Consider the following 22,599-nt stretch of genomic DNA (forward strand, 5'->3'; position numbering starts at 1 on the left):
GGACTCTGAGACGGGGGGCCGGGGTCATTGTTTGGGTGGCCGTATTTTGCGTGTGCATCGATTACTTCTGCCGAATGTTCCTCAATGCAAATAAGTCTGCTTTGAGAGGAAGCACATGTATCCGAAGTAATTAATTTTACCCTTGAATGCCAGCTGTGGTGTTGGAGTGACGTTTTCCAAAATGAGCCTTCTCACCAAAAAGGTGTTAATTTAGGGATTTGGCAGAGGAAGTTACACTGTTTGCCAACATACATGACTGCGTCAGGCTTTGATTTGGGGACCCGAGATCATGCAATAGTGTGGGATCGTTTGTTTATTTAGGATATTCACATTCAGTTGTGATGTGTCCACGTACAATTATTTCTCTTGGCCAACAGAGTCTATTTAATAAGTTGTCCTAGTGTGTGTGTGTGTGTGTGTGTGTGTGTGTGTGTGTGTGCGTGCATGTCGGTGCGTGCGTGTGTTTGTGTGTGTGCGTGCATGCGTGTGTGCGCAACACAAACTGGGTGGCCCAGTAGACACACTTGTCACGTTACATTGGCACAGGTTCCCCTTTGCTAATGTAACTGTGTTTGGATCAAGTTGTCTGTTATGGAATAAAAGTTCTTAAAAGCACAAAACACTGTATTGGTGACATGAGTAAGTAACAGGAACATGCTGACACCACTAAAAACAAGAAACAAACCCTGGGTAAAAGATTGTGTACCTAATGATGTAAAACAGAACTACAATTTCCATTGTTTATTGCTAGACCACTCTAGAAGGCTTGATAGCTGATTTGATGTATGCTGCGGTCAAAATGGTGGCAGATAAGGAAGTAGCGATTGCGCAGTGTGTTGTACCTGCTATACCTGATAGTTAACTACGGTTAACTGGTGGCCACAGCTGTTCAGCTGTTTGTTTTCAAAGTCATATAACTTCAAAGAATGGTGGATCAGAGTTGATACCGTAAATCATTCGATCCTACTGGATAAACTGAGGTCGACTGGTTTTGATAGTACATCTTTAGATGTGGATGAGGTCCTACCTTGAGGGAAGAGAACAAATGGTTGACATAAACGGAACCATGTCCTCACCCCTCCCAGTGAGCTGTGGGGTCCCTCAAGGAAGCATACTAGGACCGTTACTGTTTCTACTATACATTAACGACATGAGTGTCGCCTGTAATTGCAAATTGTCCCTGTTTGCCGACGACTCAGCACTCCTGATACCGGGAGAAGACAAAAAGCAGGTTGAAGAGGCTCTCTGTACAGAACTCACCAAAATCAGAACTTGGCTTACCGGATAACAAACTCTCATTGCATCTTGGTGAATAGGAATCCATTCTTTTCGGGTCCAACCGTTCCCTTAGTAGGATAAATGTATAAATGATAAATGATTTCAAGGTCCAAGTTGACAACATAGTAATCTCTAGCAATACATATCTAGGCTGTATCTTTGACAATAAGCCGTTACAAAAAAATCGTGGGATAAAAAAAAGAACTACAGTGGGGCCTTTCTCGAGATATATAGACATATTTTTGCTCTTCACCTGGCAGGGTTCGACAAGAATTAGATTTTCCGACTGACATCAATCACCAGCAAGTTGTTTGCACGGAGGATGACAACATCCACAGCAAATCCCTATTGAGCCTTCCTTTGCCAGACCACGATGTAAGAGTGAAGCTTGATGTGTGCGCTGGCTTTGCCAGGCTATACCCAGGTTTGGTGTGAACACTGATCGACGCCATAGAAGCGGATGTTGAACACTTCTGGGGTTTGTTTGTTTTTGAGGTGCAGCATAGTACAGTTCCAGCTGTGGGGTGTGTGTTGAGGTGTGTGTTGAGGTGCAGCACAGTATAGTTCCAGCTGTGGGGTGTGTGTTGAGGTGCAGCACAGTACAGTTCCAGCTGTGGGGTGTGTGTGCATTTTTTACAAATCACTTGTGCATTCCTGTCAGGCTTAGATGCTCTTTGGAAACATTCTGGGTCACGCAAACCTTTTACCACACAGTAGCTTAAAATGCCAGAGAACATAGTTAACATGTTTAACGGCGCATTTGACATTTCTCATTTTTCACATACTTTATGAATATCTAAACTATTTGTGTATTTGGGGTGTTTGTGTGTGTGTGTGTGTGTGTGTGTGTGTGTGTGTGTGTGTGTGTGTGTGTGTGTGTGTGTGTGTTTCATTGCACGGCACCTCATGTTGAGTGCCTTTCCTTGTGCGTACAGGTGAGGATTCCCATGAGGGTTGGGCTGTTCAGCAACCAGGAATTCCGACTATGCTGTCATGGCATGTCAGTGCCTCTCCACCCACCTGTGGCACCAGATCTGCCCAGGGTGCCCTCTCCCAATTAGCCCTCTAACGCAGGAAGGAATTCTAATTAACCTGCTTCCCTTCACGCCCGCTCCATCCATCAACTCAAAGTTGATACCCGTATCTGACAGCGTGGAAAAAGGAGAGACGGTTCACAGCCATTCTGTTTCTGCTGAAAACAATATGCAGGCTCAGGCAACATGGGCATGTTGATCGTATGTCCTGGTGACTAGAGGGCTGCCTATCAGGAGTGATAACCCACACACACACACACTCCCTGACCGCCCAGGTGTCGGAAAAGGAAGTGAATCATCCTCCACCCTTGAAGACGCGGTGCAGCCACTGTACAAGTTGTGCCATGACGATTATGATGTAATCAAGGCACAACTTCTTCATTTTTATTTTGTCATTTAGAATGAAAAAAGCCTGCATGAACACATTATTATTATTATGTCGTTATGGTATACTGAAATGTTGCCGTATTCCTTTACCTTGGTGCTCAAACAAAGCCTCACTGGAAACAACCAAACCTGGCTATGATCTATAGTCATAACTCCAGCCCTATCTCTATGATCTATAGTCATAACTCTATGATCTATAGTCATAACTCCAGCCCTATCTCTTCACCACTTGAGAAGAAACGGTAGGAGGGATTTTGGCCAACAGTGAGAGAAGAAGGAAAGAATGGGAGAGAGACAGAGAGAGTGTGTGTGTGTGTGTGTGTGTGTGTGTGTGTGTGTGTGTGTGTGTGTGTGTGTGTGTGTGTGTGTGTGTGTGTGTGTGTGTGTGTGTGTGTGTGTGTGTGTGTGTGTGTGTGTGTGTGTGTGTGTGTGTGTGTGTGTGTGTGTGTGTGTGTGTGTGTGTGTGTGTGTGTGTGTGTGTGTGTGTGTGTGTGTGTGTGTGTGTGTGTGTGTGTGTGTGTGTGTGTGCGTGCGCGCAAGAGAGAGAGATACTCAGTGAGTGAGATAGGTTGTTTGTCCCCCAGGTATGACAGAGGTACTCGTGCAGAAAGATCCCACATGGAGGTGAGGCATCAGACCTGGACCTCTCTTGGCTTCCATTCTGTGCGATACCCTGCTTCCCAGAGCACACATCTGTCTTCCATCCCACCCCACGTTCAGTTTCTCTTTCCCTATTCCACCTCCAATACACGGATGAGGTCTTATTTAGATAACAGTAGATATGCTGTTTGCTTGTTCTCTCATGCTTCCTTTCAGAGTATGTTTTATAGATGGTATGCTTTGATTTAGACAGATGCGAGGTACGATGTGTCCACCTGCTGTCATAGTTACGTTGTGGCATTTAATTGTTTTCTTGCCACTATTAACTTGACCACTTAGTCTACCCCGTTGTTTTGCGACTAGGGTTCATGCCATGATTTACTCTGGATCTTGTTTGGTGCTGATGAATGGGGCTTCTATGATGTAGGGGAGAAAATAACTACTTCTTTTTTATCATCACATTTCACACCAAATGGTCAAATATGGCAGTTCTTCTTGGGATCAAGCTTTTCACACATGAGGGTTCATTCTCTCGCATGCAGACAGTGTGGCTTAGCTCATTTAGACCCGAGGACGCACCTGTGTCACCTTTATAGCTTTTAACCACTTTAACCATTATTTTAAACTTTAGCTATTGAAAATCTGCTATTTTTGAATAGTGAAATCGTGTGCAAATTTTTAAATATATATTTTTTCACAGTGAACGTTTTTTTAATCAAATATTTGCTTCTGGGGGGGGCGTCCCTGGAACAACATATTTTCTGATGGGAGGGGGGGGGGTCCATGACATAAAATAGCTGCTTGAGAACCACTGATATAGAATCATAGGGTTTTAAGAAAACTGTCATTTTGTAGAATCTGATTCTCAGGTCTCAATGTCTTATAGCTGACATTTGGGAGAGTCTTCTTTGGCTCGTGACCACGCTGCTGTTGCCGTCACCCTGAGCGGTCCGTCTTACATGCAAATATGTGTCGGCTCTACAACCATCAGCCCTTTCAGTCCCGCAGCAGAGCCATCTCATGGTTGCATGCATTAAAACAATTAAGCCCCCCCACCCCACCCGCACAACAACAATCACTTTCGGATGTATCGGGTGAAATTTAGCAAGAAATTATCATTTTCTGAATCACTTCACTCGCCTGGTGTTTGTTTCTTTTTCTCTCTCTCTCTCTCTCTCTCACTCTCTCTCCCGTTTTGGTCTTTTGAGTTCTCTCTAAAGCGGACAAGCCCCCCTGCATGTTCTTCCATTCTCTGTCTCTTTTTCATCATCGTCGTCCAACCCCGGACTTCTCTGTTGCGTGCAAAAGCTCACTGAACGGCGTCCTTTCTTCCCTTTCAGGCTGGATGTCATTGTTGCTGCCTGTGGGGCTGGGTGTATTTATTTAGGGGTAATTGGTGTGTGGATGAGTGAGGTAATGAGGTGCATCCACACTTGGCTGCTCCCCTCTCCCCGTGAGCTCCGGGACGGAGAGACAGAGACAGACGCAACCCTAGCTGGGGCTCCGTAGAGCCACACTGCTGTCTTCCTCTCCCTGCCTGCACCGCACAGGCCAGAATGGCTCTTTCATACCCAGGTGGACAAACACAATCACTGCTGCCTGATACCTCAATGAGGCGTCGGCAGTTTGAAGTGGTTGCTTGTGTGTGTGTGTGTGTGTGTGTGTGTGTGTGTGTGTGTGTGTGTGTGTGTGTGTGTGTGTGTGTGTGTGTGTGTGTGTGTGTGTGTGTGTGTGTGTGTTTGAGTTGAGTTTGTGTGCACATTCGCTGCTGTGCATGAATGTGCACGCGCGTGTGCAACATTGTGCGCGAGTGTGTGTGTGTGTGGGGGGGGGGGGAAGCAGCGTGCAATTGTTTGTGTGCACGTGCACCGCCGAGTCCTTATTTGTCTCGGAGCTTGTTGTGTTTGTGTAAGTGATGTTCCGTGTGTGTGTGTGTGTGTGTGTGTGTGTGTGTGTGTGTGTGTGTGTGTGTGTGTGTGTGTGTGTGTGTGTGTTTGTAAGTGCATGTATATCAGGCTGAGTGGGTGTTCAATGGAGCTCGAGAAGGACCTTTTGGCTCTCGGAGCTCCCCTGCCAGCCTCAGACTGGCCCTGGAAGCCCTGCAGAGTTACCTAATGATTTCACTTACACCTCCCTTCTCTGCCGGGCCCGTGGAGCAGCAGCAGCCGTCCAACGCTACAGCCTTTACATGCCATTTGCTGCCTCATATCCTGTGAAATTCAATTGCACAGCCCCAACTGTAGCCAGAGTAAGGGATCTCTCTCTCTCACACACACACACACACACACTTACCTCGCTCCCGCTAAATACAAACAGATAAACACATACAGTATTACTTCCGTGTAGTTCACACCCTTTGTTGATACATGTTCTATAATGTTTCGCAATAATTCGTTTTTTTTATATATATAATTTATGCATGACCATAATATTGCAGCGTTTAAAGTGTTTTAGTGAGAAATGAGTTGTGTGTGTGAGATGATTAAGTTTCATTCCATAGCGTTTGGACGTAGCGGGCTGCCCACAGGTGTTTGGCCGATAATAATATGCATAGAATGCTTTGTTGTTATCAGGGTAATTGGTGTAGGCCTGCCAGCCTTTGATAGACACACAATTACTGTATGCGATGCATAAGTGGACTCATTTTAGGGCAGGATTTTGAGTTGCTAATGGTGCATTATTCAGCTTTTGGTCTGTCCCCAAAAGTGCTGGGCCAAATCAAACAAGCCGCTCTGGGGTAATTGAGGCCCACTCTACACCCCCTGCAGAGAGCAAGGCAGAACTGTAATCCCCTGACAACTCTGACTTGGCCCCAATCTGGCAGGCTGCCCATTTCCCAGCAAAATGCCTAACTCGGCATCAGGGAAAATGAAGAAGCTGACAGTCACATTTGGAATGCCTCCCAATGCTATTCAGTGCCATAATCTATTTTGTGTCTGCATTTGGTCTTTGATGGTGGACTATAATAGTGTAATGTTTTTTTTTTTTTTTTTTTTTAATGGAATCAATCATAGATTTCGGGGGAAATGAATTGTTCTCTTGTATTTTGATCGTTTTACCAATATCCTTCTGCGATGCGAGAGTGATACCAACTGGGCACTCCTGTCCTGTATCGCTGCCCTCCACACTCTCCTCCTATATCTAACATCAGGTTCTTGAGCTCTACGGCTGCAGTGCATCTCTGTAGGTGGTGCATGTGCTTCTTGCCCCTCCCATAGAGTCCATTTACTTGTTGTTGCCTCAAGTTCTGGGTGCCTGACACACTGCCCTGCCAGCCTCATCCTTATCTCTCTGACTTTGTCTGTGACCTGTGGTAGGTGCCCATAGACATCCACATTTCTGATGCAGTCCTTCCACCTAGTGCCCTTTGTAGCATTCTTGTGTAAGACTCCTTGTGTTTGAGTGAGTTTCTCAGTAGAGGATCATCCTGTTAGCTGTCTTGGCGACGTGTGAGCTCAGGCTGATGCCACGGCAGTTGTCCGTCTTGGTGAGGTCGCCTGACTTTGGTACTGGAACGATGATCATTGTGTGCCATAGCTCCGGCTGCTCTCCAGACATGTGTGCTTGTTTGATGAAATCCAACACCACCTCGTCACCATTATCCTACTGTACTCAAGCTGATGGCATACTGTACGTAGGCTTCACTTACCATGAATCACTGCTTTCAATATAGAATACCATATTGGACCTTCATTATATTATTTATTTTATTATTTATTTTGGCTAGGCGGCACCGGCCAGGACCTACATCATATTCAAAGGACACATTGCCCGAATCAACTTTTGGCTGATGCTGGCGAAACCAAAAGTTGTCTGACTCAAATCTATATTTCTCCAAAAACTAGCACATTGGTCAGCATAATTACAGGAATTCCAGAAAAAATATTGCACAGGAAAAGACTTGGCCCCAGGCAAGTCTATAGACTTTTAATGTCTGTGTCTTTAAACAGCACCCCACTTGTGACGTCATGTGGCAGCCACAGTGGGCACCCCTCCCTTTATTTTACTTCAATAGTTTTGTAGTTACATGGTATTTTGTAAGGATGGTATTATTTATCTCTTCACTTTTCATGGGATATATCTTTTCTGCAAATTAGTTCTGCAAATTAACACTACTCACTTGCCATTTTTTCTGACACATTTTTACCATATATTCATATATATATTAGCTGTCAGCCAACTTTTGGCAATCACGGACAGTTGGGAAAATAATTGTGCGCAAATAACCAGAACAGAGAAGCCAACAGGAATGACTAATGAATCAATTAGTGGCACAAGTGGCACAACTTGTTTACTGTAATTTATACAAATCCTATACAAGCTTCACTTTATTTGTGGAAATGTGTATTACTTGTGGCTAAATGGATTAAAATTCGTAGTAATGCCTTCGACTATGTTTAGCTTAGTTATATAAAAAAACTTCCTGAATTGTTATATTGTGTTGTGTATGCACATAGGATTAAAACAAGTATCTGTATAGCCAGATCTTGTAGGTGTCACTTACAGGGAGGGGAGCACATGTTTTACTGCTGTCTGTCTGAATTGTATCTTTGGTCAGCATTCCCCCCTTGGCCCTGGCTCAGTGTTTTAATAGCCATACTAATGTTTCACAATTAACACTCAGTGTTGCTAGCTGTAGGATAGATAGTGGCTGGTTGTGTTTCAGGCAAAATTAGAAACCACGCAAAATGAGAACCACCACTTTTAAGTTCCTAGGGGTTATTATGGGGAACGGGGAATGTGGGGGATTTTTTGACAGAGCAACCAAGGTGATGTCTCATTGCCTTTGACATCTTAAACACCCTAAAGGTGGCCGTGTCCGCCATCTAACCCAGGATGCACCTCACCTAAGCTGCGGCTAAATGTACACACGAGCACCACGCAGCCCACAGGGACAGTGCTAGCCAGGGGAGGAGAGATAGAAAGGGGCCGGGTGGTGGCATAGCATTGAAATAGAGAGGGTGTTGGTGGGGGTTGCGAGAGTCAAATTGTGTTACAAAAGTGTTAATTTTGAACGGGAAACACACTGTGAAGCGTTGGAAATGGACCAGGAAATGGGTATGACCTTCCGCGACTACAGCCACTGAAAAATCGACCATTCATTTATCCCATAGAGATTTACAAAAATATTATTTTGAGCCTACCAGCCATCCAGGATCCTGGTGATTCATGACCATAACATATTTTATTCTGTGAAAAATATTTTTTATATACATGTACTGTATATGATATACTACATTCAATAAATACACTTTGTTTAGTCGTTTTTATTTATTTTTTAAATCACAGAATCATGTTTTCAGGTTTTATCTGCGTGATTCACCAGGATCTTTAATGGCTTGATTCTAGTCTTAAAATAATTGAATTGATTAAAATATTATTGTAAATCTCTATGGGGAAAATGAATGGCAAATTTTTCAGTGGAACCAGAAAACCTCACCCACTGCAATGCCCCAGTTGACTGACTGAGTTGATACTCATGTCTGCATCGTTAATACAAAGAGCTTTACTACAACAGAGCGAATACTTACTTTAAAGAGCATTACCCAAAGTGTGAATAAATACTGCTCATTTGTTTTCATCTGTGGTAAATGGCAGTGGAATAAGTGGGATTATCAGCTACTAATCTAGGGAACTCTGCATGGTTTTGACCAGATGGGCAATCTTCTGTCTTCATTTCTGACTTCAGCATGCCTCTCGTTTTGAATATTAATGCTTCTAGAGAGACTTTAGCGCGAGGTAAGAATGGAAGATTATGCGTCCCTGTTTTGGGGGGGACGGAAGGGGACGCTTTTTAGAGTAAAATCTGCCATATCTGCTGGCACTCTAGCGCCTATATTTTGAAATAAAGCTGACGCATCCGTTGTGTTGAGACGTGTCCACACGTGCTGAGGCACCCCACGGTTTTATTTGATAGAACGTGTGGACGTCCTAGGCATCATAAGTGTTTATTACAAATAGCAGTTGGTTGTTTACTTGTTTGCTTGTTTCAGTGTTCAAACAAGTGTTCAGCTATTTTTTTTAAATTGTGTTCCACTTACCTCAACTTTTATACTTACTTATAATCTCGCATAGCGCATTATCTTTCATATCGCGTTGCCACATTTCAACATCTTATTCAGATCATATTCAAAGTTTACCCTGTAAAACCGAAGATTCACTTATTTTTCTTTCTTTTCCTAAGAAAGAAGCTGCATACATTCAAGCTGTCAAGACAGACAGTCGAATAGGACGGTAACAATTCCTGATGCTTCCCCCAGTGGCAGAGTTCAGGCTGTTTGCCTGTGGGCCGAATGGCCCCGTGAATGGCCTTAGAGGATCTAGGCTGGTCTATGTGTGGCCCGGCTGGTCCAAGTCAGCAGTAATGACTGGCTTTGGCCGGCATGCCTGTTAGTGTGAATGGGGTTACTCCGGGCAACACCTTTTCAGCTGGGGTCCTATGAAGTCCCCAGTATGGTGGTCTTTGTCCGCACAAGGGCTGTCCTCTCAGCAAAAAGGGCTCCTTTTTTGTGAGGACTATCAGCTAGTGATGGATTATACCCAGCCCCTTTTATTCATTTGGGCCATCAAACGGACGCGAACGCATACACGCCCGCCCGCGCGCGCACACACACACACACACACACACACACACACACACACACACACACACACACACATACATACACACAGACACTTACAAACACACTGGACCTAATGTCATGTACAATTAAGATGCACACACATGCCTCTCTTTGGCAAACACACTAAATATCATCTGCTGTTGGGAAGAAACCACTTAACTCCGAAATGTTCATTCTTCAGGGGGGGGGGAAATCCCGGAAATGTAGAAAACCTAATATTTTTAAAACAAAGCAATAATGCCTCATCAAAGTTGGTGTTGTGACTTTATATCTTGTCAATTACTTACATTAAAGGGGCTTAGATAGTATTTTATGTAGACACTCTATAGTGTATGCATTGACAGCAACGATATTCATTATCACACACTTTTGACCCACGGTCCCATCACTCCAACTCGGTGTAGATCGTCTCTAAAGAATCTGTATTGTCCTCCTCTGTTCAACTCCACATCAAACCACCCTCTCTGTCCATCTCTTTTACCTCCCACTTCTCTCCCATTTAGCCTCATCCCTTTTACTCGTCTAGCTCTGAACCCTCCTGCAATAAAGCCTGATTTTCTTTTCTTGGTTGCATGCTGGTATCGCACACCTAAAATAGCGGAACTACAAACTTAACCTTAACGCATCATGCAGCAACATGTGAGCTTGTAGAAGGCCCACTGTATTTTAGGTGTACGATACAATGTGCAAGTAATTACGTTTAAATTAGGCTTATACACAATCTTGGAAAACCACCCAAGATGTATACCGGTATCTAAGCCAGGCTGATCACAGGTCTAATTTGACGTGTTCTGGCTCTTCCCTCTGATTCCAAGATCATTTACACTACTATGCACTGTTTTACTTGTCCCGGGACCAGTACACTGTGCCGTTGCAAAGCATTCTGACCCATGCACCTACCTCTTTTCCTATGCTTTCCTTTCCCCTCTGCTATTGTGTAAAGAGATTAAATGCCTGCTGCCCTGCTGGGTTCCCCTCGTGGCACTGGGGCGGACAGAAAGACAGACAGCTATACTTTGATCTCTCTTCACCGGGTGAAGCGCGGGAGAGAAAGTCGCACCACAGAGTACATTAGCAGTCAGCAGGTGTGTGTGTGTGTGTGTGTGTGTGTGTGTGTGTGTGGGGAGGGGTAATGAGGGGGGGGGGGGGTCTGATGTCTGGGTGGTGACAGCACTATGTGATAACATCATCTAATAAAAGCAACTAAATATTTCAAATGACAGATAATGTCCTTCCCCTCGACCCTCGTTCTCCCATTCTCTCTAGTTATGGGTCCACAAACCAGCAGTACAATGCCAGCCCCCCCTCCATCACCACCACACTCCCAAGGGGTCAGCCCCTTACCCAGGCTGACACAGTAACCTCCAGACGACCTTTCTTTCGCTTTGCCGAATGCTTGTGCCTGTAAAAACTGCATGAACCCAGTCAGTCAGAGAAGGAAAAGTGAGGGGAATGAGTGAAATGGAAAGGGTTAAAAGGATGGGGAGGGCTACACTTTTAGGGAGGAAAGCTTCCGTGTGTGTGTGCGTGTGTATGCGTGCGTGCGAGCACGCGCATTTGTGGTGGGCATTTATCAGAGTGAATGCAATGGGGGAAAGTGTAAATAACACATGATAAAATATCATTGCTCTTTTTCTCTATGATGAGTCCTGATGATGACTGATGCTGCACAGTAAGAGTTAAATATCATACTGTGTGTGAGGAGACAGTTAGTGGAGAATCCTATTCTCATTGTCCAAGGAGCTATACTGCTATACGGTCACACAAAAAAATGCCTGGGTCAAAATAACCCAAGTGCTAGTTACCATATGTGTGTCAAAGTGTTTAATTGAAAATATACTTTCAGTAACATTATGAAGCACTGAGAAAACTGTTGCACCTTTCTTCGTCCGAACGAAGAGAGTAACATTATGAACTAATATGCTTAAAATATACTATCAATGTATTACAAATATACTTGGAGTATGTAGTAAATGCATTTTTAGTATTTGATAGTATATTTGAAACTAATAAAAGTATACTTCAATATATTTTAAGCATAATTGCTACATACTCTAATACATACACAAATATGAACAATAACACACAGTCCTTTCCTTGGCACCCCAGTGTATGCTGGGAAATGGACTTCCTCTAGCCACTCCCATTTCACCTGGGAGTATTTATAGCACATTAGTACTTCATATAATTAAACTTAATATACTGTGTATATACTTTTATTGTATTTATAATGTATTAAAACTACAATCTACAAATTGTATTTATAATGTATTAAAAATACAATCTACACATATATTTACTGAAAATATGCTAAGAATGCATTTGGCCAACTTGGGGTGACCTATCCGACCCAACAATGGGGTTACCCTCAGAAAAATTATCCAGAAATATTAACCAAATTTAACAACCCTTGAATTGGGTCCCTATAACCCAGGAAATGGTTATGGCTCTGGAAAATAACCCAGAAATATAACCCAACGCAAGTAACACAGGAATTGAGTTACAGAAATAACATATATAACTGTACTTGTGATGAGATGCGGTCAGTTTTATCACAAGCATGAACATACAGTTTATATAAACACTTTTTAAAAGTAAAATGTTTGTGTCTGTGTGGCTGTGCTTTTTATTTTGTATTTTAGGCCATAACAAAGTTACGGTTTAACAGAGATTTTTCTCACACCAGACTGTCTCTCTGTGACAGGGCATCTATGTTGCGCTTAGAAAAATGTGCTCTTACCAGAAGTGTCAGGGGTGTTTTAACCCTGGGAATATTCTATCCGAGTCATGGTTAGAGGGGTGGAATGTGTGTTGTTGGCGGGGTGGGAGGGCACTGAGAGGTGCCCCAGATAGATACTCTGTCATAACCCATGCAGCCGCGCTGGTTGCAGAGACCCTATCGGTAGTGAAGGCAACACTTATGCATGTTTGTACTCTACCATGCCCTCTACGCCTCCCCCTCTCACTCCCCAGGCACCGTGATGTCACTCCAGGGACTGGACCAGCACTCTCTGGCTGTGCCCGAGTCCACAACACCAACTAACCTCCCCCCTACATACATAGATACTGTGGTCATAATGCTCTCACCCCCCTCACCCAACAATGCCTGTGGTCCAAACCAACACCAACAGTGCCCTCCAAAAAGAAACAAAACCAAAATGAAAAGAGAGCCCTGCACCGTCCCCCCAGCACCCCCCCTGTCAAAGTAGTACAGTGCTGAGCAGAAGCCCTCAGCGGAAGGTTTACTTGAAGATGACGATAATAAGCCCAGCTGTGTTGTACAGTACAGTCAGATTTCTGTGTCCATCCGTTGGCTTAAGCCCGATTTATGCTTTGCCGTACGATGGCGGCGTGCACCGGAAATAGCTGATCTGTAACCTCGCAACACATTGCGGATGCGATGCGTTGTGAGATTATAGATCTGCTATGTTGCGGGCGCCCCGACACCATCGTACGCCGAAGCATAAATTGGGCATTATTCATAAGCGGAGCTCTGTGATTGAGCTTTATGTTTAGTAACATGACAGATGCTATCAAAGGCTGTTTCACGTCAGTCTCTGGAGCGTGAAGGGTAAGTAAGGCGCTGGCCGTTTAAGAGAAAAAATATAACAACATTCCATTTGATATTAAAAAACAAAATGGTATAAATATTGTCAGCTAATCAATTCCCGTCGGGACATGCTCATTTTAATCAAATCCTGTAGGTTATTAGTCCCTTCCTATTCTTTCACTGTTTTTGGGAATATAATTACTCTTATTAGAATGCTTACTCATCCTTCTCCCGCCTGCCTGCTCTGTCAGATGCATTAGCCGTGAAGCAGAAGAATCCTGGAGCCCCGTGCCTCTTTCTGTCTGTCTGCGTTCACCGGACTGCTTGTCTGCCTAGCCTCTGAGATTATCCTGGTTCAGACGCCAGGTGACGTGGTGAGCAGGTGACCATCACCCCAATTACCAAGGAGAAACATGAGATGAGGCCCAGATTTGCCTATTAGCCTACTTTCTGCAGTTCTCTCTCTCTCTCTCTCTCTCTCTCTCTCTCAGAGAGTGACACATGACTCTGTTTCGCACTTACCACACACACACACACACACACACACACACACAATTTACTCATGCATAATTTTCAAAAACAACAAAACAGGACAATATGAAGGAATACAGCAGAACTGCATCAAGAGAAAATGCATATGAGAAGAAGACGCACATACCATTCTGTGTATTCTACAATTTCCTAGAGCAGGGGGGGATGAAAAGCTCTCCGAGTCTGCGGGTTATTCTGAGGGCAAGGCCGGGGATCGTGTTGCACTCTTCTTTGTAGCCACAAAAGAAGAGGAAGGCAGAGCTTCTCGTCAGCCTTTGTTAGGTGCAGGTGGGCTAGAATTACCAAAAGTGATGGGATTTATGCTGTGCCGTTTCTGCATTTTGTTATAGGCAGGGGAGCGGAAGTATTCTCTGAAATTGCTAGCGTAAAATGTGACGTTAGCTTGGCCCCCAGAATAGAAAAAGAACATCACCTCATTATGTGGGCTTTTGGGTTTGCTGAAGTTAAGACTGGAACCTTCAGCAAATTATTTCCCACACAATGCATGGTAACTTTATCGGTGTGAGGGATTACGGTGCTGGGAGGTGATTTGGCGTGGTTCTATAGTGACTGGATAGTGCAGCAAGTCTGGGAAATTTCTACCCATTTCAGCCAGGAAATGTTCTCTTACCATTTTGACCCTTGTCCTCCTGTGGTAAAGAAATGGGATTGGAAATGGAGGACATTGGACTGGTGTCATGGCCAGACATTAGTTTCCAGTGGGCTGCACTGCAGCTCGGCCGCCCAAGAAAATGGAATCTGTGGGGGATGATGCCATGCTTCTAATGTGACCACCACTGTCCATGAATACCGTCATATAATATAGTATATCCATCCATCTGTACTGTGGTGGAGTCAGATATTGTGTATTTCACGTAACTCTCGCAACCGTCGAAACTTTTGCGAATTATTTATTCACGCATGATCAGTTGGTTGCGATTGATCGGTTGTCATTCTGCTTCCGGTTGTAGCGATGTCGACGGAATTGACACCATGTTGCTTGTCGTATATCCGTGACTTAATGGAGCTTATGTTTTCGCGGAATTCCTACAATGGTTGTGTTAAGGTGTTTATGGTAAACATCGTGTCAGTTCCCTGAGCATGTTCCGACATTGGCTAATCTGATTGGAACAGCCAGACCAAGACTCATGTGTTTCAACAGGGTGTTGGGTTTCCCCAGAGTTCTAAGCTGTACAGTGACACGGGCCTTTTTGAAAGTGTGGCTAAAACTCTATGGAAGAAATGACTCGTTAAATTAGTACCTAATACTCTGGTCATTAGCAAGCCGTTACCACCAGCGGAATGCCTTTGATGGGTGCTGCATTGTGCAACTGGGCTCCCTCTGTGTGCTCCATTTGGGGGAATTAGGCTGTTTGTTTCATTTTAAAAGATATATTTATTCTTCATTGTACATCAGGCGATACGTTGCATCACCACAACGTGATGTCATGTGTGTAGATGCTTGTATATCTGCCGAATGTTAGCCTATTTTCACAAAAGGTTTCCTATTTTCACCAACGTTTGGCCTATACTTTCGCCGAATGTTCACCTGTATCATTACACGCACACATTGCCCAGGATTGGGACGATAGGGTACATGTGGCGAAAATGAAGTCACTGTTAAAAAACAAAACTAAAAGAAAAGAAAAAAACAAACGGTGGAATTAATCAGCATGTCAAATTAACGCTCAAGTCCATACATGTAACATGTGCCGGCCCGTAAGAGGAGCTTTTGTGAGTGACCGGTTGTCTTGTAGTAGACCGGTGTCGAGCAGCATATCCCATAAGTCTTTATAGAGTTGAGTGGTAAACTGAGGGGTTTTGTCCATTGTGGGGTGATATTACTAACCCTCTTATGCAAAGCTATAGTCTGTGGGCCGGGCCTGAGGGCTCATTTCAAGTGCTTAGCGCTCGTTTGGGGCTTTGTCACCCTCTCCTCACCCTGTTTGTTTTCCAGCACGGCCTCTGCAGCCCCTCTAGCTGTGGAGCACAGCTGAACCACAGACCTTTAGCCCTTCCTGCCACAAGGGAGTGAACACCGACCGACATCACAGCTCCGACACCACGTACACACAACTGGCGCTCTTATATCGTTCTGTTTCTGTCACACGTGGACTCCAATGACACGCGCACGGACTCACACACATTGACTTGCGTGCCCTCATCGTGGCACATACGCAGACACCCCCCCCCCCCCTTCCCCCCATGCACCGACCGTAGCCAATGGTCTGTCTTCCCGCCACCCACTCCTATACCCCATGTCCAGCCCCTTCTCTTTCTCCCAACCCCCCACAGTAGGTTGCCAGGGAGCAGGGAAAGACTTTATACACGCATGCACCCCGCGATGCCTCCGAGGACTTTCCGGATGTGCTTGTTTACATCATGGCGTGTGCAGGTCATATAAAGGACCCCCCGCCGCACACCCACAGCCTCTCTCTCTACGCTCTCTTCAACCAATTGGTCCTTGAGGGGGTTCCAGGTGGTCCCCATGCTAATTGATGTAGAGTTCGTAACCTAACCGTTAGGTTACGAAGAGCTAGAGATCTATAAGGGTCCGTTAGGTCCTAACGGACCCTTATAGATCTCTAGCTCTTGAGAGCGTACGTATAAGTTCACAATTTCACAATATAGAGAATGTAGATATTTTGATCAACTTTTGCTTGTTATCTCTCCTATGGTAGACTACGACATCAATAAAGAATTAAATTGTGGACAAAATGTTATCCAATGACAAAATATTCTTTAGTTTTGGTCTTAGTTGGTTTAGTTTTGGTCAGTTAGTCTAAATCTCATCAAATAATGGACCTCGACCACTGGCCTGCAAATCATCAGTGTTGATTTAGCTCAGAGAGTGTACAAACGTTACGGGTCCTTTTGGTTACATTTGTGCACTCTGAGTGAGTTACAAATGAATAAATTAACATTGGGGATTTTACTGTGTACCACCTAGTCTGGCACAGTGTTATTCTGGCCTGCGTCCATTGGCCACATCTGTAGTCGGCCTGTCACTGTTACACCAAAAGTGCATCACATCATTATAACACATGCATACGTTTACAATCTGGTTGACATGCTCTGAATCCCGAGCTTGCCGTTCTTTATTTATTTACTTACCGCTGAATTGCTGTATGACATCAGTTGTTATGGAGCAGGACTGAAAGCATGCGGTGAACGATTCGGCGCAGGAACCAACAAACCACCTACAGACATTGTTTTCTACCTGCTGTTGCTGAATGTTCATAGGAATGGCTTCTGCTGGCTGTCACCGGGCCCTCTTTTTTTCCCCCCCTCTCTGTGTGTCAAACTTATCGACTGGCTCTTTCCGCACTCCCCCCCTCAAACTTTGATGTCGGCATTGATTGTTCTGGTCTGCCCCTGAACTCAAAGGTTAGGAGAGTTGAGCTGCACTTCTGGATTGGTTTGACCTTCGCTCTGCACATGCTCAGTGGGCTACCCGGAGCCCAGAGCCAAGCAGGCGCACGGTTAGCCAGGCCCATGAGTGCGTGACAGCCAGACAACGGTGTGATGTCTTCTTCACCCACTGAGGCCGATACGTATATGTGATTGATTTTCCTCCCAGCCTCTCTCCACCGTGTTTCCGCTGCAGTGCACTTAGCAGGGCCGAGTCCAGGCTTGATCAATGCATTGTTTTTCTTTCTCAATCACACTCGAATGAGCGGCAGACACGAAAGGTTACGCAGGCGAGTTTAAGCAGGGGCGGAGGCAGACTTTCTGGAGGCCACCTTGGGGCCCCAACACATGAGTTTGTGTGATTATTATTAGACCATTTTCTGTGCGAGTGGAAAAAGGAGTCTGTGAAAGAGATGTCTAGAAATATTTAGCACATTATGGTTTCCTTGTGAGAACATTTCTAGTGGTTTCATTAGGCATGGGATTTAATTTAACCACATGAATAGATTTGATGTAGAATAATGAAGGAGGGTGCTTAGTGTAGACCGCTGAGGGAATCTGGTCATTTAAATATGTGAGTTATGCATCTCTATAGTCTGTTTGCACAGGTTTGTGTGCAACTGTTCTTGCCAATCCCGGCCAAACTGGAACGTCTATTAGGGCTGGGACTTTAACTGATTAATTTCAATCAATGAATTAGAGACACAATAAAATATGTTTTTGCACCTTTCTCACTGGACGAATCATACTGATGCACGCAATGGGAGAATAAGCCGATCAGAGCCCATTGCTTGGCCCAGTGGATGAGACATTTATATTTAAGGAAACTCACTCATTGATTCACTCGATTAAAAATCGGTACTAATTGAAATAAAATGCTTCTCAGGTCAAATCTTTATGTGATTAATTTCGATTAATTACTTACAATGCCTCAACTTAAGTAGATTAACATTTATATGCCGCTCTCACCACTGCTGTCTTGCTAAAGAATTGCTGCTCACCGTCTGCCCACCGCCCCAGCTACCACCTGTCTACCACATGTACCGGAGATTAGGAGTCCCTGTCGTTGGGAGATGCGCTTTATCAGAGTACCTAAAAAGCAGGCGCATACCACATATCGGCGCATCCCTGAGAGCGTATCGCGGGTTCGAGTCCAGATCCCAATGACCGTTGCTGTGTGTCATTCCCTGTCTCTCTCTCTCTCCCTGTTCCCTGTCTCTCTCCATGTGTCCTAAAGGCAGAAAAGCCAAAAAAATATAAATATTTAAAAACGAAAAGAGTACCTAAAACTAAGCAGATCCAATTAATTGCCAAACCATAATAAATATATTGCTTGTTTTATATTCAATACAAATATTTTATCCATTCATGAGTTGTCCTGACTGTAGCAACATGGAGCACGAGAAAAGCAGTAGTTTGTGCGCTTATGCTTGTGCGTCCTGTCGGTTTTGTGCGTCACAGCCCCGGTCACCTTACCATCTCTGACATTAAATGATAGGTCCTTGACCACTTGACAAGGCCTCACCTTCCCCCCCAAGATAATCTTTAGTGCTGCATGACAGTCCCCGTCTTCTTGCCTGTCTCCAAGGAAGGAAGGAATAGTGTGAGACAGAGATCACATGAGCACGACTCGCCGCTGATTTGTGAGCTACAGCAGTGGTTCCCAAACTTGTTCACGTCAAGGACCCCCAAATTGACACTAATTAGCCCGCCGACCCCCATTTGAAAAGTTATGCCAGGGACCCCCTCAGTTTGATATGCACCCTCAGTTTGATATGCAATAGGCTACGGACCCCCCCCCCCCCATTTAATGGCATTTCTACTGTATCTCTGAGACCCCAATTTGTATCGTAAAATCAATGTTAATTTGACTCTGAGAGTTTACAAATGGTATTTGTACACTCTCTGAGTTACAGACCCATAAGGTTGGTTGGTTCCCAACTATCATTTAGCTGGGGACCCCCTAGAACTACCTCAAGGACCCCTAGGAGTCCCCGGACCCAACTTTGAGAACCACTGAGCTACAGGAGCTATAGAAGAACATCTCAAACACCAAGACAATGTGTAAACTTTAACCATGCCTGCAGATGTTTAGGCAATGATTATGTGTAAACTTTAAGCATGCCTGCAGATGTCTAGACATTGTCTTTACCTAAAAAAACAATATGATGCTGAAGTATAGGATGCAGTCCTGGCTGTCCACCCTGGGGGGGGAGGGGGGGGGGGGCTCTGTATAGTCCCTCTGAATTATCTCCTTGTAATGATGCTGTTAACCCCTACACCCCCAGCACCTAGTCATTAGGAGGGTGATAAGTATCTGTCGTAGTAAGGACTCTCTTAAAGCTGTATGGCTGGAGGCCGTACGGTTTGGGGGCTGGCCGTGCGGGCGGGGAAAGGTTTAATGGGGTGGGGTGGGATTGGGTGTGGAGGACCTTCAGGTTTCAGATGTCCTCCTATGGTGGTTTCTTTCAGGGGTAAATTACAGGTTTTAACTAACTCATGTACAGCATTTATTCCTCCTATGGGCAATTCAATTCAAAGGAGCTTTATTGGCCTGAGAAAACACGTTTGCATTGCCAAAGCCATGTGTCAAAAGTCAAAAGTCAAAATAAAATAACAGTTGGAAAATGGGGAAAGTATATACAGTTGGAGGGGGACAGGGGGTACAGCATTTTGTAAACAGAGCTATGTCACATTGTGTCACTAAATAGCAACAACTTTTGCATTCACATTAGGACAAATGGCAGCATTTTTCCTCAAGACTATTTAAATAGCATACAACCCCCCCCCCCCCCCCCCCCCCCCCAGATTTAAGACGTGTTTAAAGGTAGCAGCTCTGTTTACATGTGCAGTAGGTCTAGCGTTCGTTCTACTTGGCCGACAGACACTCCACCAGCAGGCTGCTTTCCGCCATTGTTGTGCACACACTTGACTCTGGAGATCTTCAACCTCCTTTGACGCACTCAACACCTCTTCAGTACTTTGTTCGTGGAGTGCCATTGGCCAGTCCTTAGAGGGGGGAGAGAGAGAGAGCTGCATGGGCAGCCCCTCTAAAGCTTTACAGCAGTTAGCGTGTTAGCGTTGGGGGGGCTTTACGTGAGTGGCCCTCATTAACCTTCTAGCCTCTTTGTGCTCCGAGTTGGCACAGGGCTGCTCGACTGATAAGCTTCACTAAGGAACCAGTTACTCCGCTATAATCACTTGATTCTAATGACTCTGGTATATAAGCCAACTCTAATCATCGGTGTTACAAATGCCATTTGTGATCTACACAAATACAAGTGCACAGTCTGCACACGCAGACACACACTTAAATGTACACGTCCACATGTGTACACACACTTTCTAGACCCTCTCGAGTCTCGCCCTTATCACATGCCCTACGAAGCACATTTTCAATACATCCCTCCACATAGCATGTGCACGTGCGTGGACTGAGCGCGTGCGCGCGTACACACACACACACTATATTCCCCATGAGCTGTAACAGACCTAAAGCTCTCTGAGGCATTTAGCAGCATGCTAGCAGGTTTCTCCCACACTGCCAGTACTGAGGAAAGTGCTGAAGCATCTAATGCAATTTCAACTCGACAAGGGCTCTCCATGAAATGAACATCACTGGAGTGTACCGCCTATGTTGATGTTGTATTTGTTGTCTCCCTTCCATTTGCGCTAATGCAATGCTCTCTCTCCCCTTCCCTGACCCCACACACTACCCCCCCCCCCCCTTCTCTCTCTCTCTCTCACTCTCTCTCTGTCTCTCTCTCACCACGGTATAGAGGCTGCACTTGCCTCCAGACCTGTCAGAGACAGTGAGTCGTGTCAGCAGAGGGGAGCTAGGAGGAGCAGCCATGGCGGGCTCAGCCTGTGGCTCTGGTACTTCCGGCAACAAGCACCTGGACTTCTAGAAACGCCCCCCCCCCGCTCGGTCACTGGGGGGGGTGGGGGGCGAGCGAGTGAGTATTGTCCTCTTGGACTGACTGACTGACTGCAGCAACCAGGTTGTTTCCCTCACCCGCGTATTGTCGGCCGTAATCACCCTGCCGACGGTTTCCACCTGCCAACTGTCCCATCCAGTGGTTTTTCCCCATTTATACTTGGTCGTACAACGTTGCTGTTCTACGAGCTCGTAGCGCGCGGCGGTCGGGTAGATCATGCCACCTGCTGTGAGCTTGTTGTCCGGCTGCTTGGGACACCGTCGTCGACTCGTCGCACAACAGAGAATAAATTAGGGGCACGAGCAAAATCTCCACGGTACCTCAACTCGTGAGGGAAACACCACTCTGGATCTCTTCTCTTATTTGGGAAATGAGCTCACAGCCAGCTTTGCCCTTATTGTCAGTTTAGACTGGAGATATAGAGCTCTATTTTCAAAATAGTAAAAAAGAAAAAAAGTAAAAAATGAAAATAGAGCCCATATAGCCCTAACCTAAAGCATACTGTTCAAGCTTCCTGCTTTACAAAGAAGATGGCGGGGGGGGGGGGGGGATCATGGTCAGCACTTGGCTTTTCCATACTTAACTTTGTAGCTATCTCTGTCGGCTGTCGGGATGATAAAATAGTGAGGTAGTGTACTTTTAAGTATACTTACCTCGTCAACAACTACCTAAACAATTCACTTCTGGAGTCACTATTTCTGTGCAGAGATCACGTATGCCTCTTCTTACTTTTCAGTGGAATTTCCCTTTAAATGTATGGCAACAAAGAGTTAACCTCACTGAAAGAAATCGTGGAAGAATTGTCCTTTCTTCTTTAATTTTTTTTTTTAAATAAACAATGTATAATCTGTATAAAAATGTGTTATCCCGGAGTCTGTCTGTTGTGACTCCTGCTCAGACTATGTATTTAACGAGAGATGTCGTTAAGAACATATTCTTATGTACAGCACGTTGGCAAAGGGAGGCCTCTTTAAGGAGAACGAGTAGATTAAAAGTGAAAAATGAGGGGGGGGGGGATCGAATTCAATTTAGAAGATAGGACTCCCCTAAACTCGCACATACAAAGAAATAGTTACTTCTGCCTTAACGCTACATTATTGTATATATTTTGGTCAATTATTTCTTTGGATAGATGGTCTTTTCATTAATTAAACAAAATATGGAGAAAAAAAAAAACGTATTTAGTTGTTTCTTTGTTTACTTGGTTGGGGGGGGGGGGGGGGGGGGCTTGGAAACCGAAAGGTTCC

The 22,599-nt window shown here is 44.9% G+C and overlaps 1 protein-coding gene across 1 annotated transcript in view; it reads left to right on the forward strand.

Annotated features, from left to right (window-relative positions):
- Positions 1–22,492, forward strand: part of elp4 (elongator acetyltransferase complex subunit 4) — an 87,736-nt gene extending 65,244 nt beyond the window's left edge. The window contains exon 10 of the mRNA XM_080766891.1: positions 21,194–22,492. Coding sequence (XP_080623017.1) covers positions 21,194–21,322 — 129 coding nt within the window. The 3' untranslated portion in view covers positions 21,323–22,492. The remainder of the gene's footprint in view (positions 1–21,193) is intronic.
- The last annotated feature ends 107 nt before the right edge of the window (positions 22,493–22,599 follow it).

The sequence above is a fragment of the Protomyctophum bolini genome (genome assembly GCF_963924005.1).
Source record: "Protomyctophum bolini genome assembly, chromosome: 1".
Taxonomy (NCBI): Eukaryota; Metazoa; Chordata; class Actinopteri; order Myctophiformes; family Myctophidae; genus Protomyctophum; species Protomyctophum bolini.